The 15,448-nt window shown below is 44.3% G+C and overlaps 1 protein-coding gene across 3 annotated transcripts in view; it reads left to right on the plus strand.

Moving 5' to 3' along the window:
• Positions 1–15,448, plus strand: part of Slc16a9 (solute carrier family 16 member 9) — a 43,537-nt gene that overhangs the window by 12,586 nt on the left and 15,503 nt on the right. For all 3 annotated transcript variants that reach the window (XM_036166999.1, XM_036167000.1, XM_036167002.1), the window contains one exon: positions 5,001–5,233. In XM_036166999.1, coding sequence (XP_036022892.1) covers positions 5,038–5,233 — 196 coding nt within the window. In that variant the 5' untranslated portion in view covers positions 5,001–5,037. The remainder of the gene's footprint in view (positions 1–5,000; positions 5,234–15,448) is intronic.

A 15,448-nucleotide genomic window follows, 5' to 3' on the forward strand; every position in this document is an offset into this window, starting at 1 on the left:
TAATGCGAGGCACAGGGAACATGTTCACCAGGAACGTGGACTTTCCTCAATGGGGCATATTCTGGAGGAAGAGCTTGCAGCTCACTCCTAACAGAGCAAAGCCCAGCTCAGTGGCAGAGACTGACTCTCTCCCGATAGCCCAGTTTAACTAAATTCATGCTTTCTCCTTCAAGGGGGGTCCACAATTCGCACCGTTAGTTATAAGTTAAGAAGAAATAGAGTGCCAGGCCCTGAAAAGGGGTGTCTCCACCAAATCCCCTCCCTCGGGCCTCAGGGAACCCTGTGGAAGAGGAGGTAGAAAGAAGTGTCAGAGCCTGAGGGGATGGCAGACACCAGGAAAACAAGGCCTCTGAATCGGCAAGATACATCTGAACTCATAGAACTGAGGCAGCATGGAGAGCCGCATGCATCTGCACCAGATGGCGTCCTAGAGCTGAAAGAAGTGGACATATGCCCCATCCCTAACCCAGAAGCTGTCTCCAGCTGACAATCACTTGCAAATAAAATTCTAGTTTTCTTCAAGGGAGTCTCATTGGAGCCACGAAGAATGCTTAAGGGCAGGACTCATGTCCAGTAGTAGATGGCCAAGCGAAAACCTATTCTGTGGCATCCTTGGAAGTTTTTTTTTGTCTCGTAATGAAGGGTCAAGGCTTTTCCTTATTTTATTTTATCTTATTTTTCTTTTCTTTTTTTTTTTTGCTGGAGCTGAGGACTGAACCCAGGGCCTTGCGCTTGCTAGGCAAGCGCTCTACCACTGAACTAAATCCCCAACACCTTATTTTTCATTTTTTATTATATATATATAGTGTCTCTCTCTTTTTACCCTGCAAGTCCTTTGCATACATACTATGGTTCCCAGTGTAGTGTTTTCTATGGGATTCCTGAGTGTGCAAACCAGTGAATCTTCGCATCTATACTTCTTTCTTGTGCCTTTTCTTGGGTTCTTTTCCTCTGTGTTAGATTTGTTTTATTTTATTTTATTATTCTCCCTTAGATAATAATAGAAGCCTGTTTTCTAATAAGAGAGAGAAAAGGGGTGGGGGTGGGGAGGATTGAAGGGCGGGGAAACCATAATCAGGCTATATTCTGTGACTCACAAACCTATTTTCACTAAAAGGGAAAAAAAAAAGAAGAAGAAATAGAGTGTAAGTTAATGTCAATCAAAAATAGCCTAGTATACCCTGTTTTTTGACAGAAATTACACGTTTTAAGTGGCCTCTGTGTATGGTTCAGTCCTTTAGTGACAATTTAGTTAAAAGAGATTTGAAATTCTCAAAGAATTTACTAGAATGTACAACGTGTGCCTTCCCTTGACACATATGTCCACACTAGTACAGGAATAAGATTCCTCAACGCTGAAAGTGCTTATGGGTCTTGATGCCCAACAGTACAGTGTCTTCTGGTACCAGGTGGGCCTTGTGATTGGGAGGGGGAGATGAAAATCCTTTACTTAGATAACACGAGTGGCTTATTAATGTTGGGAGTTTTTATGTGTGACAATTACTCTCCATTGTCAACTCGACTGGATTCAGAATCACCATGGAAACACATCTCTGTGTGGGTCCATGAGGGTGGTTTTAGGAAAGTCTGTCTGAGCGGGGAGCCATCCTCAGCGGGAACTGCACCAGCCCATGGCCTGGGGTACAGGACTGAATAAAAAGGAGAATGAGCCAAGCATCCGAGCCTGACTGCTCTCACTCCCACAGCCGTGCCTCTCTGCCATGATGGACTGTGACCCCTCAGTGAGTCAAAGCAAGCGCTTTGTCAGGTTGCATCACAGAGACGAGAAAATGTCCCCAGGGTGTTGTTAAAGTATAGAAGGAATCCTATGTTGGATGTAAGAATAAGGTACACGCCCTTCCTTTCAGCAGAGTGCAGTGGGTCTCATCTTGTTTGCCCCTGTGAGCCCTGAGAGTGTGCCCCTCTTCACCCATCCCTCCCTCCTGCTCCTCATGCCCCTGACACCAGTTCATGAATCCCACTTTCTTTAAGGCCAGCTCCGTTGATAAGAAGGCATCTGGGCCCTGGGTTCGATCCTCAGGTCAAAAAAAAAAAAAAAAAAAGAAGGCATTGTTCTGCTCCTGCCTTTCACTTCCGCTCAGTGCTTGAACACTGAGTGTCCCTCCACCTCAGCAAGCAAGAGAGCAGCTAGGCAGTGAAGGGAAGCACAGGGGATAGTTACACAGCATTGTTCGCAGCCTCACCTTCCATTGACAGATGGAGTGACACTTATGTGACCTGGGAGACGATGACAGATCAGGGATCGGGTGTCAGTCAACACCATGAAAACTTGTCTATCAAGTCCCAGTGGATAGCTTAGTAGGCACTTCCTTTCTCAAAGAGTTGCTGCCCTGAACACTTCCTGTGAGAAATTATTCTTGCCCTCTGTGTTGAAATATCACCCGGGCTTGACCCATGACAAGGTGGAACAAGGGTTGTCACTGAAGAAAGGAATTCTTTCGGTTTGTGAGGGACATAGTGTTCACCCTCACCTTCCAGAAAATCCAGATTTCTCCATAGTCTGCCTCTGCCTGTCAGCCTGTACTTTCCCAGAGCATTATAATTTGGGATTTTCAATGGAGTCAGCTGTCAATCATCTTTACAGAGCCCGGCCATCCTGTTAGATGTTTGGTTGCTCCCGCCTTAGAGCATCTAATTTGGGGTATTAAAACTATTTTTCTTAAAGGGGATTCTGAAAAGGAGTTATCAGTTCAAGTCCTTAGAGAGGCTGGGGAGGTAGCTGGAGTCAGTAATGTGTTTGCCAGAGAAGCACAAGGCTCTTAATTTGATCCCAGCACCCACATAATAAGCCAAGCTTTGTAGCACATGCTGGTAATACCAGGACTGGGAGGGGGCAGGGAGCGCATGGACAGGTGAATCCATGGGACCCACCAGCCAGCCAGCTGATCCTCAGTGATATAAGTTCAAAGCCAGTGGAAGACCATGTCTCAAAAACTAAATTAGGGTTGGGGATTTAGCTCAGTGGTAGAGTGCTTGCCTATCAAGCTTAAGGCCCTGGGTTTGGTCCTCAGCTCCGAATTAAAAACAAAAACAAAACTAAACTAAATTAGGGACGAGCAACATGGCTCAGCAGGTGCTTGTTGCCAAGCCTGATGACCTGAGTTCAACCCCCTGAACATATATTGGAGGCAAAGAACTGACTTCCACAGGTCGACTTCTGATATCCCACACCTGTACTACATGTGGGTGTGCATGCTGGTGCACACACAAAGACACAAGTGAAAAGAAAATGTAATAAAAGTAACAACAGAGACCATAGACATGAAAGAGATCGAACATCTAGGATTTATTTTCAATTTGGAGTCACTGTACTTTCTTCCCTGATCAACGCATAAATTAGCACACAAGTAAGCAGATAGCCATATGGTAAGCTACCGTGTACTGATTTAAAAGATAAAAATAAAAAAGACCAAAACCACATGAAACTTCAAAGGATGCGCAACCTGTGGAACAAACGTCCAAATGTTGTTTTTTTTGTCTAAAAAAAAACCAAACAAACAAACAAATAAATAAAACAACAAAATATAAGCACGCTTGCTTGGCTTTGCTTACTTGTATGTGGGGTAGACCTGGGAGAACGCTCAGGTTGGAAAAGGTTGGGATGTGCCATCATCTCCTCTCCAGGCTCCAGGAGTCAAAGCATCCTTGCTCCAGCTGTTGGAATCATAGTTGGCCAAAGGCCTTCAGCCAACAGCCCTTGGGGACAAGAGTCCCTCCCCTGAGCTCACCACAGCTTCTCATGGTCATCAGGAGTGGGCAGTATTGATGGTGTGAAGGCCAGCCCTAGGGCTGGACTGGAAAGACATCCCATGTGCCCAAACCCCCTCATTTATAAAAATTCCATTGTAGGGCTGGAGAAATGGCTCAGAGGTTAAGAGCACTGGCTGCTCGATGAACCTGGGTTCAATTCCCGGCACCCACATGGCAGCTCACAACTGTCTGTAACTCTAGGTCTAGGGAATCTGACACCTTCACACCAGTGCACATAAAATAAAGGTAAATAAATTATATAAAAAATTCCATTGTATTTATTTATTGTAGGGGGCAGGCATGCTCATAGTAAAGAGTATGTTGGAGGTCACACCAAAGCTTAAGTTGTCTGTTTTCATTTCCCACCATGTGGGTTCCAGGGAGATTTCGTTTAGGAAGATGACAGAGCAGGTTGGGGTACCTGCCTCCGAGCCTGATTGACCTGATTCAAGCCTTTTCCGTTAACTTCTCCCTCTCTCTGCTTCATAGGCTCTGACCCAATGACACTCTTGTGAAGTCTCTTTCTTATTAACCCTCCACTTCCTGGGGAGTCTCAGATGTAAAAAGTTAGAAAGCTAAAATCATTGGTTTCTTATGATTGAAAAAAGAAGGGAGCCTGGTGAAGGAGGTCAAGGTTGGGAAAGACATTTCACAATCTGCCTTTTTATAATTAAAAGAAATGTACCAGTGGTTGTATGGTTTATATATAAATTATAAATGCAATGTAAACTTAATATGGCAGTCTATTTAATCATCCATGTATATGTTTAGATCATCTTTTTTTAATTTAGGAAAATATATTTAATTTTTATTTATTTTACTTTTAATTATTTGTTTGTGTGTGTGTGTGTGTGTGTGTGTGTGTGTGTCTGTGTCTGTGTCTGTGTGTGTCTGTGTGTTTTTGAGTGCAGTGCCTGCAGAGTCCAGAAGATGGCAATAGAACTTTTTTTCTTTTTTGAGACAGGGTTTCTCTGTGTAGTGGGTTTTTTTTTTGTTTGTTTTGTTTTGTTTTGTTTGTTTGTTTGTGCCTATCCTGGATCTCACTTTGTAAACCAGGCTGGCCTCAAACTCACAGAGATCTGCCTGGCTCTGCCTCCCAAATGCTGGGATTAAAGGTGTGTGCTCTTAACTGCTGGGCCATATTTCCATCCCAGGAAGAGGTATTTTATTCCCATCATTTTATGTGCCCATCATATTCTGATGTTCTTTTCTCTTTTCTTGTTTTTTAGTACCTGCAGAGAGACACTGCATTGATCTCATCTCACAATGGAGTTTCAGAAGTCACCTGATGGAGGGTGGGGCTGGGTGATTGTGACTGTCTCCTTCTTCACTCAGTTCCTCTGTTACGGATCCCCGTTAGCTGTTGGGGTCTTGTACATAGAATGGCTAGATGCCTTTGGTGAAGGAAAAGGAAAAACAGCCTGGGTGGGATCCCTGGCAAGTGGAGTCGGCTTACTTGCAAGTAAGTGGATATGTTTGTGTGTTTTCTTACTCTCTAATCATTTAATTACATTTGCTGTATCATTAACATTGCACGGGGCCTGGAAGGCTTTTGCTCATTTGAAGTATAATGTGTATTTTCCTACTTGTTATCGAGATGTAGTGCTGTTCCTTCACTGTAATGAATCTGTGTGAAAGTACAGGAATTCCACATGCCTACAATCCATCTCATCATCAGTTTCCTTGCTACAGTGACAGGCAGCCTGCTAGAGGATGGACATAAAAAGATGAGGGGCTAGCGAGAAGGTACGCTGTTTCTGCAGCAGACCACAGCACCCACATCAGACATCTTACAATCACTTGCTCCAGGGGATCAGACACCTCCTTCTGGCTTTTGTGGCACCCTCATACACATGTGAACATCACAGAGAGGGAGACAGACAGACAGACAGACAGACAGACAGACAGAGATAACATGCATATACACATAATGAAAGAAAATAAACTGAGAAGTTGAGCTGCCAACACAAGGGGATGGAGCTGGGAACAACAGTTTAGTTATAAAGTGCCCATTGGGCAGGAGGACCAGTTTGACCCCAAGACTCCATAGGAAAGCTGAGTGCTTTAGTGCATGTTTATAACTCCAGAGTTAGGGAGGGAGAGCCAAGCGGATCCTTGGTTCTTGCTGGCCAGCCAGCCTAGCTTAGCTTGGCTAAGCTCTGGGTCCATTAATGACTCTATCTTGAAAAACAAGGGAGACTTAACATCCAAGAATGTTAGTGTTGTCTTCTGACTTCCATGTGTACATGCACACACACACACACACACACACACACACACACACACACACACTGCTCACCATGTAGCAAGGAACACACATATCCCTATGGATAGAATAATTCAGAGGATGTATGCAGTGTGCGGGCATGTTCACAGTAAGCAGGTGATCTCCATGCCTTCTAAGCTCTGAGGCATCTCAGATTCAGCACCGTGTTCTATTCACATGTCCATCAATTACAGCAACCTGCTTAGAAAAGTATCACTCATCAAAGGCAGTCTAGCTCACATGGTGATGTTCTTTAAGCTTTCTCCAGAGGTTATAGGAAGTTCTATCTTGGTAAACAGTAGTTTGTGTTCTAATAGTGATTTCTGTTCTTAAAGCAAACAGGGAAGGATTTTTTAAATTATCCTTTTAACCATGAATATCATATACCACTTAAGTGTCTGGGGTCACAGTTTGAATTCTGCAGCAATTCCTTAGGACTCTGTCTTTACTTTATCTGGCACTATTTAAACACCAAAGGGGCTGAGACAGGCATAGGTAGATGGGTACCCCTGGAGCTTCTTCATATGTGCAAAGACAGGAATAGGTGGGTGGGTACCTGAGGAGTCTTCCCATGTGCTAAGACAGTTATAGGTGGATGGGTACCCTTGGAGTCTTCCTGTGTGCTAAGACAGTTATAGGTGGATGGGTACCCTTGGAGTTTTCCTGTGTGCTATGAACTTACCATGATTCCGGGAACAAAACCCAATCTCTAAACTGGAGAAACTAGGAATATTGGGTGTGGTGATTCATAAGGTGTTTTTGAGTTTTAAAATGAATTTATGAAGGTCTGCTTAAAACAAGGCTGCATTAGTCATCCCTCACCCCGCCCCCCCCCCCCCTTTTTTTTTAAAGTTATGTCTGTCTCTTGGCTACTAAGGGGGTTGCCTGGAAAAAAGCAATGGTATCCAGTTGTTAAATCCAAAACAAGATACATAGCCGTGGGGAAAGCCTTGCAGGCTCCTCTGGCCTTCTCAGATAAGATAACTAAGCATGACTAAACAGATGAAGAAAATCGTGATGTTCCAGAATCAAGAGAGATAGAAAATTTGCCCAGGACTTGTTTGAAAGTTATTTATTTATTTATTTATTTATTTATTTATTTACTTACTTATTTACTTACTTACTTATTTATTTATTTATTTATTTTTTAAGATAAGGATTGCAAGGCTGAAGAGATAGCTCACTGGTTAAGAGCACTTGCTGTTCTTATAGAGGACCTGGGTTTGCTTTCTGTCCATACAACTGCCTGTAACATTAGTTCCAGGGGATCCAATGTCCTCTGGACTCCATGGGCACCTGCACATGCATAGTGCACATACCTACACTCACACACACACACACACACACACACACACACACACACGTGCAATTGCAAATTAAAAAGAAGATTGCTTGTAAAATTGTCAAAGCACAAGTGGCTAGTCACTGATACATTCATAGAGAGATTTGAACACATGGCTTTCTAGAAAACACCCTGGTGTGGTGAGGAGATTTTAGTGTTTTCTTATATGTCATCGTTTCTATTAGCAAATTCTTAAACAGAATTGTAGTTATCGGGGCTCCCAGAAAAGAGTCAAAGGAGAATTCCAAAGATATTCCCTTTAGCATGTGGTAGGAGAACCAGGCTTGTTGAAGAGTTGATTCAGGAGGGAGAAGAGAGTTAACGGAATCGGGGATGTGGAATGCATTGGTGTAAAAGCTGAAGTTGATGGCAGCTGGGATGTTGAATGTGGACACTGGTGTAGAAGCTGAGGTTGGTTTCCTTTAAAACTGACCTGTAGCTCTACAACATCTCCATGTATCTAGGTCAACATCTCCATTCCTTAAGGCATCATCTCCATGTCCCTAGGTCAACATCTCCATGTCCCTAGGTCATCATCTCCATGCTCCTAGGTCAACATCTCCATGTCCTTAAGGCATCATCTCCATGTCCCTAGGTCAACATCTCCATTTCCTTAGGGCATCATCTCCATGTCCCTAGGTCAACATCTCCATGTCCCTAGGTCAACATCTCCATGTCTCTAGGTCAACATCTCCATGTTCCTAAGTCATCATGTCTGTGTTCCTAGGTCATCATCTCTGTGTTCCTAGTCAACCATATTTGTCTCAAGGGTCAGCCATCTTCATTTTAAATAGGACTATCTACATAATTTATAAACCCCAGAGCGACATGAAAATACAGAATTCTGCTTAAGAATTATTAAGAATTTCCTGACAGTGACAGCAGATCATAGCCTTAGAAGCTGGACCCTGTCTAGTCTTAAGAGGCCAGCCTGGTTCAGAAGACATAGAAAGATGGATGTGAGGGGGAAGGTGGAATTCTAAAGGGCAGTTTGGAGGGTTGTTACTCAGGTAATTTATCTTAATGCTTCCCCCTTAGCGTCATGGGGTTGCTTCGATACAGAATCAAGTCAGTCAAGTTACCCACCCTTGAGCCACTCAAGAGCCCAGCTGCCTCATGCCCTCCTGACCTTAGTGGTCCTTCTGGTCTAGGCCTCTGTGGTGTTGGGCCTGCCCTTCCAAGTCTCTTAAGACCTTTAGTTACGCCAAAAATTCTGGCCGTGTTTTGAATGTAGCATTTGCTAATCTGTGTCAGTGCTCAAATCTACTAGAGCAACACATGTTGATTACGGGGTCGTGCAATAATGGGGACAGATCACCAAAGTCTATTAAATAAGAAACAAACTTTATTCCAAAAGAAAAAAGAAAAAAAAAAATCACTGCCGGGCACAAGAGCTTATCAGCTAGCTGAGACCACAGCCAGAGTTGGATTTTGAGCCTGTGACCATGAAGGTGGGTTCTGGGCCCCTTTTTATAGTAAAGGGGGAAAGCATCATGCATGGGGTGCATGCTAGGAGTCACATAGAAACATCTATTAAAAGTTAACTTTGGCCCAGGCACTTGTTGGCTATAAGGGGCAAAGGGGTTAAAAGTTAACCCCTGGCTGTTGACAGAGGAGCTGGCTGTAAGCAGAGAGCCATTGTTAGAAGTTAACCTTTAGAGCTGATGACTGTCAGCTTTTATTTTTTTAAGGTTTATAATTTTATATTTCTGTATTCCTGGACCCTTCACACAGAGAAGGAAGAGGCATGCTAATCCGGTCCTTTGGAAAAGTTAAGTTCTCAATCTATTTGGGTATTAGCTACCTGATCCAATTTTTAATTTTTCTTTTAAAAGTTTGTGTATCTCAAGCATGAGCTCATTTTAAAATACCCAGAAACTGTTATAAACTTCATTTTGTACAGGCACATTTTTGGCTGCCAACTCTGTTGTGCGTGCAGAATGAATCACATTCCACAGTGCATCCAGGAAATGTCGAGTGTATCGGGAAATCACTTGGGCAGAGTGAACTCATTTTTTCACACAGCTCTCTGACCTCCTCTGATGGTTTCAAGAATGCCAATAACAAATTATCTCATTAATCGACGGGCTGTTACTGTATATCCTTCTGATATCCTAGAAGTAAAAGTGAATATATATATATATATATATATATATATATATATATATATATATATTTGTGTATATATATATATATATATATATGTATGTATGTATGTATGTATGTATGTATTCTAAATGAGGCAGCTCCAATTTGCTGGCTTTTTAGATAAATGAACTTTTCACTTTCTTCAAGCAAAAAGATTAAATCCTAAAATGTATGGAATTTGAATCATTAACGAAATCAGGAAGAGAACCAGTACTCAAAGGGGCTTGGGGTAAAGGCAGAGTCTAACTCATCCCCTGGCTCAACCGCCTTTAGTCAGGTGACCTTGGGCAGGCCACTCACCTGCTTGGGGCCTGACACTAGGTACTAGAAGAGGAGGCGTTAGGATTCGCATCTCAAAGTCTGCATCTCAAAATATTTGGAGATGAGAATAGAAAAGAGAAGCCTTGAGAGCTCAAGAGGAAACTTGTTAAAACCAGGTGCTGATTGGTACATGCGTGTCTGGATGCATGTAGAGGTTCGAGATCAACCTTCAGTCCTTCCCCCAGGTATTACACACCTTCAGCTCTCAGATTCATTGAGGCTGGGCGGCCAATAAGTCTTCAGGAACTTCCTGTCCCCCCTCTCCCAACACTGGAATTACAGTATAGACCACCAAACCCTTCTTTCTAGAGGTTCTGGAGAGGCGCTCAGGTCTTCATGCACAGCAAACATCTTACCAATCAAGTGACCTCTTCAGTCCTCATTTCCATACAATATTGCTTTTTGGGGATTGATTGATGATTGATTTTCAGGCAGGATTTCTCTGTGTAGCCCTGGCTGTCCTGGAACTCGTTCTGTAGACCAGGCTGGCCTTGAACTCACAGAGCCCTCCTTGCCTCAGCCTCTCAAGTGCTGGGAATAAAAACATGAAAGCATGTACCACCACCTACCTTTCCCCCTCTTTCTTTTTCTTTCTTCCTTCCTTCCTTTCTTTCTTTCTTTCTTTCTTTCTTTCTTTCTTTCAACCTTTCTAGAGCTTTATTGAGAGAGAGGGAGAGAAAGAGAGACAGAGAGAGAGAGAGAGAGAGAGAGAGAGAGAGAGAGAGAGAGAGAGAGAGAGACCCTGCACGGAGGGGCCCCCTTTCTTTCTTGACTGGTTTTTCTTGAGATTGTCTGAGGTGGGCTGCCAGAAGGACAGATTGTCATGGGTAGCCAGTGAGGGAGCCAGCAGGTCTTGCAGAATCCTTGGATGTTAAAACCTGAAGTCTACACTGTTCACAACACATTCTGGTAAGGGCTTATGCTGGGAGATGAGAGTTTTCTCTGCCAGTTTGGCTAAGCTGCATCCATTTTTTTGGTTACTCAAGTCCTAAAGTTGGCGTTGCTGGGAAGGTTTCTTGGTTTTTGTTTTGTTTTTAAGATGTAAGTATGTAACTGGCTTTCAGAGAAAAGAGTTCATCCTAGATAATCTGGATGGACTCCAGCAGAGAATGGCACTTTCCCAGAAAAAAAAAAGCAGTCTTGCCTGCAGCTTCAACCCGTACCGGAGAGAGTCCCAGCTTGCCCCCCACCCCACCCAGGGCTCACCCCATGGATCTTAGACTTGCCTACCTAGGCAAGTATCGCCTGGCCTTTAGCCCGCAGTTACCTCACTATAAATCCCTTAATATGTGTTTCCTGTTGGCTTTGTTTCTGTGGTTGATCCAGAGGAACACAGAAGGAGTAGAAGGAAGGTCACTTAGTCAGAGCACTGCCGTGGCCTTTCAGCATTCTGAGATGTGCTAAAGCACCCCCTACCCCTCCCCCCTCCCCCCTGCACACGTCATTCTCTAAGTTCAAGGGGAAGAATGGAGCCAACCTCACTGCTGAAACAATAGAGGACTCTTTCATCCTTTAGTTAGAGGCTCAAGGCAGATTTATTAGCCCCCTTTCCCCCACTTTAGGCTCTTCATTCCTCCAGCCTTCTACCTGCCAGGGTGAGTCAGTAGAGGACTAATTTTGTACAAATATCAGCAAACCCAGCAGCCAACAGAGTCAATCAATTCGTATGTGGTCGAAGATGATCTTTCCAAAGGTGAATTTGAGATTCAGGATGTCGGCTGGAGTGAAGAGCCAGCCAGCCACATTGGGCTCCTTGCTGTTGAGGATGACTTAAGGCACCCATGTGCCCAGGATCATTCTGTCAGAAAACCCTCGTTGCACACCACGTCCGCCTCTATTTGCCACTGTGTTTTATTTCTCGTTGTGTGCTGGCTGACTTATGGCTTTGATGTAGCTGTTCCGGCTGTCCTTTGATTCTTGGGCCCTCAGAAACTTTTTAGGGGAGATAAACACAAGGAGAGAAATGTAACTACTGTTTTTCCTCCAAAAAAGCATAATTTTTTTCTTAGAGCTACACCTGCTGTTTTTTGTTTTTAGCTTTAGTTTTTTTGGGATGCGAGTCTCACTATGTAGTGTTGGCTGGCCTGGAACTTGTGAATGTAGACCAGGCTGGCCTAAGAAGTCATAGTAATCCGCCTGCCTCTGCCTCCAGAGTGCTGGGATTAAAGGCATGCACCAGTACTGCCTGGCTTTTTTCTAGCTTTTGTGAGGTGATCAGCTCTGCTCTCCCAAGCTCCCTGCCATGATGCTGTGTTCCACTACAGGCCCAGAACTGGTAGAGCAGCCAGCCATGGACTGAAACCTGTTAGAATATGGGCCTACTCTAAAAGACAGGGATGACTTTAAAAAGGCCAGTTTCCCAGAAGACTTCAGCCTGCGCCTTCTTGCAGCTCTTCCCGGGACACGGAGTCAAGAGGCCGTCTGTATGGTGCGTTAACAGCAGCTCCTGAGTTATGGTCTCAACCAGTACCTGGCTCCTCCAGGCTCCTGGTCACATAAGCTGTACTAAACTAAATCACATGATGTGAAACTTCCTGCCTCCCCTAAGTGGACATAAAAGGTCAGATTTCTTTTTTGTTCAAAGACTCCGTCCTGGATTCCTCAGGAGGATTTGCATAAGGAGCTTCTTGGAAGCTGCTTTCTGAAGAGGCTCCTCTGGCTTCCCTCTCTTGGCTGCTAACACTCTTCCCCTCCCGCACCACCACCTCAGCTCCTGTATGTGCCTCTCTCTCATTGCCAGTTTCTTCTGATTTTTGAGACAGGGTTTCTCTGTGTAGCCCTGGCTGTCCAGGAACTCGCTTTGTAGACCAGGCTGGTCTTGAACTCTTAGAGATCCACCTGCTTCTGCCTCCTGAGTGCTGGGATTAAAGGCATGCTGCACCACCACCTGGCTTCATTCCTGATCTTTTTTTTTTTTTTTTTTAGTTTTTAACTTGATTTTTATTTATTTATTTTTTTTAAGATTTATTTATTTATTATGTATGTACACCCACAGACCAGAAGAGGGCACCAGATCTCATTCTAGATGGTTGTGAGCCACCATGTGGTTGCTGGGAACTGAACTCAGGATCTCTGCAAGAACAGCCAGTGCTCTTAACCTCTGAGCCATCTCTCCAGCCCCTTCATTCCGATCTTAATGAAACTTCTTTCCAGGTTTTAAAGGAATGCCTCCCCTCCCCTTTAAGGCCCTATCACATTTAGATCTCCATTTATTTCAGTGGTTCTCAACTTTCCTTATGCTAAGTCTCTCTAATACAGTTCCTCAGGTTGCGGTGACCCCCAAACATAAGATTATTTTTGTTGCTACTTCATAACTGTAATTTTGCTACTGTTATGAGTCAGAATGTAAGTATCTGTATTTTCTGACGGTCTTAGGCGACCCCTATGAAAGGGTTCTTCAGCCCCAAAGGGTCTAGACACACAGGTTGAGAACCACTGACTTATTGTATTATCTCTGTCTAATACTCCCCTCACACTTAATCATGGCCTTGAGGTCCTCACATAGAAATTTAAACCTCATTCCCGAAAGGAATGATGAGCTCTGCCAGCTTCCCTTTTTCTTTATCATTATCACACAACCTCCGAAACTCTGAGCATCTTTCCCTCCTTTGTGTTTCTTGGGTATCTGTGGCAGTGAAAGAACACACACGCTTTGCAGTCATCATGACCTGCTTGCTCCATTTGCAATGCTTCTGCATCCTGTTTGTGACTGGGATGATACTTCACTGCCTACTCAGGGCTCAGGTCCTGGGCCCTGGGAGATTGACAGTCCTCCTCTGAAATCCTCAAATCCCCTGTAACCTGCCTTTTTCAGGCAATGGAAATATTTTAAAGAGACACCCTGTTCCTTTCTTCAGTGGTTGGACAATCAAAACAATAAACTCTAAGAAATTAGAATTTCCTCAGGAATCTCCTACTGAGAGCAGACAAGGCTGAACCTGGGGGAAGCCAGAGGAGGAATTTGTCTGCAGAGAAACACTGACTCATGTGAGATGACCCTTCAGAGAGACTTGGAGCTGAGGGGCAGAGATCATGCTTGCTGGACCGCTTAGCTAGGTAGCTCTGGCTTTGTATTTAACTCTCCACCCTCAGTCCCTGACGGGTTTGGGAGGGTCACTGGATCTCTTGGTCTTTCTTCCCACTGTGGCCACATTAATAAATCCCCCCTTTCACTCTTTTAATTGGCTTATTAAGGACAGGTGGCCAGAACAGGCTCCCTGGGGCTCAGCCTCTCCGAGTCGTCATACAGGCTTGCACTTTGAAGTGATATTCTCATGACTGTTACTGTTTCCTTATTAGGAGAATCTTTTTCCCCAGTGGACTAGCCCTGACACAGTTTGACATATCTCAAACTGAACAGTCAGCAAACCTTCTCTTTTCATCTTAACCATTCTGAATAGTTCATATTTTGGGCAAACTGCTTTCATTCCAAAGATCTTTTCTGCTAAGTGAGAGACTCAAAGCAACATAAGAAACCTCCCTTGAGAACAGTCCTTTGATTGATTTGATTGAAACCTGGAACTTGGCTGGTGCTGAGGAACAACACTTGGTTATTGTATTAGAGACCTTGCTTCTTGAGACTGAGACCTGAACCCACAAGTGTGTCCTGTTCTGGTCACACTTAGCTGGTTTGGGTACATTCTGTGAAGATCATTCGTTACCCATCTTTCTTACCTTTGTACCTCACACCTTGTTTCCTTGTGGCACTTGCTCACATGAATTAAAGAGCATAGATTTAAAGTCCCATTGAAAGGACACAAAGTGAACCAACCAAAGACACCACTTATGCTTGCCAGTGTTTTTGGTTTTGTTTTTCTTTTTCTTTGTCAACTGGACACCAGTTAGGGGCATCTGGGAAGAGGGAACTCTGAGAAAATGCCTGCATCAGATTGGTCTGTAGGCAAGACTATGGGCATTTTCTTGATTAGTGATTGATGTGGTAGGCTCCAGCTCACTGTGGGTGGTGCCACATCTCAACAAGGGGTTCGGGGTGGTTCGAGAAAGCGGGCTGTGCAAGCCATGGGGAGCAAGCCAGTGGGCAGTTGCTGCCTCCAGGTGCCTGCCTTGAGCTTCTTCCCAGACGTCCCTTCATGCTGGACTACAAGCTTTGAGGTTCTTTGTCCTGCCATGGACTAGAAATGATAGCTTCTTGGAATTTCTCTTTCTTTCCACGTGAAATGAACTTATTGGGCCGAGTAACCCCACACCCTTTATTTCCAGTCTGCCTGGTGCTTTGATCCTGAGCACTCACCCTGGCATGGCACCCGGTGAGACACAGTCTCAAGACCCATTTCCCACACAGTGGTTTCTTACACTGAACAAATTCAGGCCTGGCTCACTTCTGCCCATCGGCCAGCTGTGTACAGAATTCTAGGGGGTTGTTCTAAGTTACCTGAGATTCAACAAGAGAGAAAGCCAAACCCTGGGTCAGGTCTGACTCCATTGATCACCTTCCTCCACAGCGAGCTCACCATCCTTTTATTTTCAAAAGACAAAACAACAACAGCAACAACCGGGAATAGCAACAGCATCTACTTCCCAGGGCTAGAGTGGACTGTGATCATTAGACGGAGCACCTCGTGTCTAGCGTGGAACAGTTC

Source organism: Onychomys torridus, chromosome 18, assembly GCF_903995425.1.
Source record: "Onychomys torridus chromosome 18, mOncTor1.1, whole genome shotgun sequence".
Taxonomy (NCBI): domain Eukaryota; kingdom Metazoa; phylum Chordata; class Mammalia; order Rodentia; family Cricetidae; genus Onychomys; species Onychomys torridus.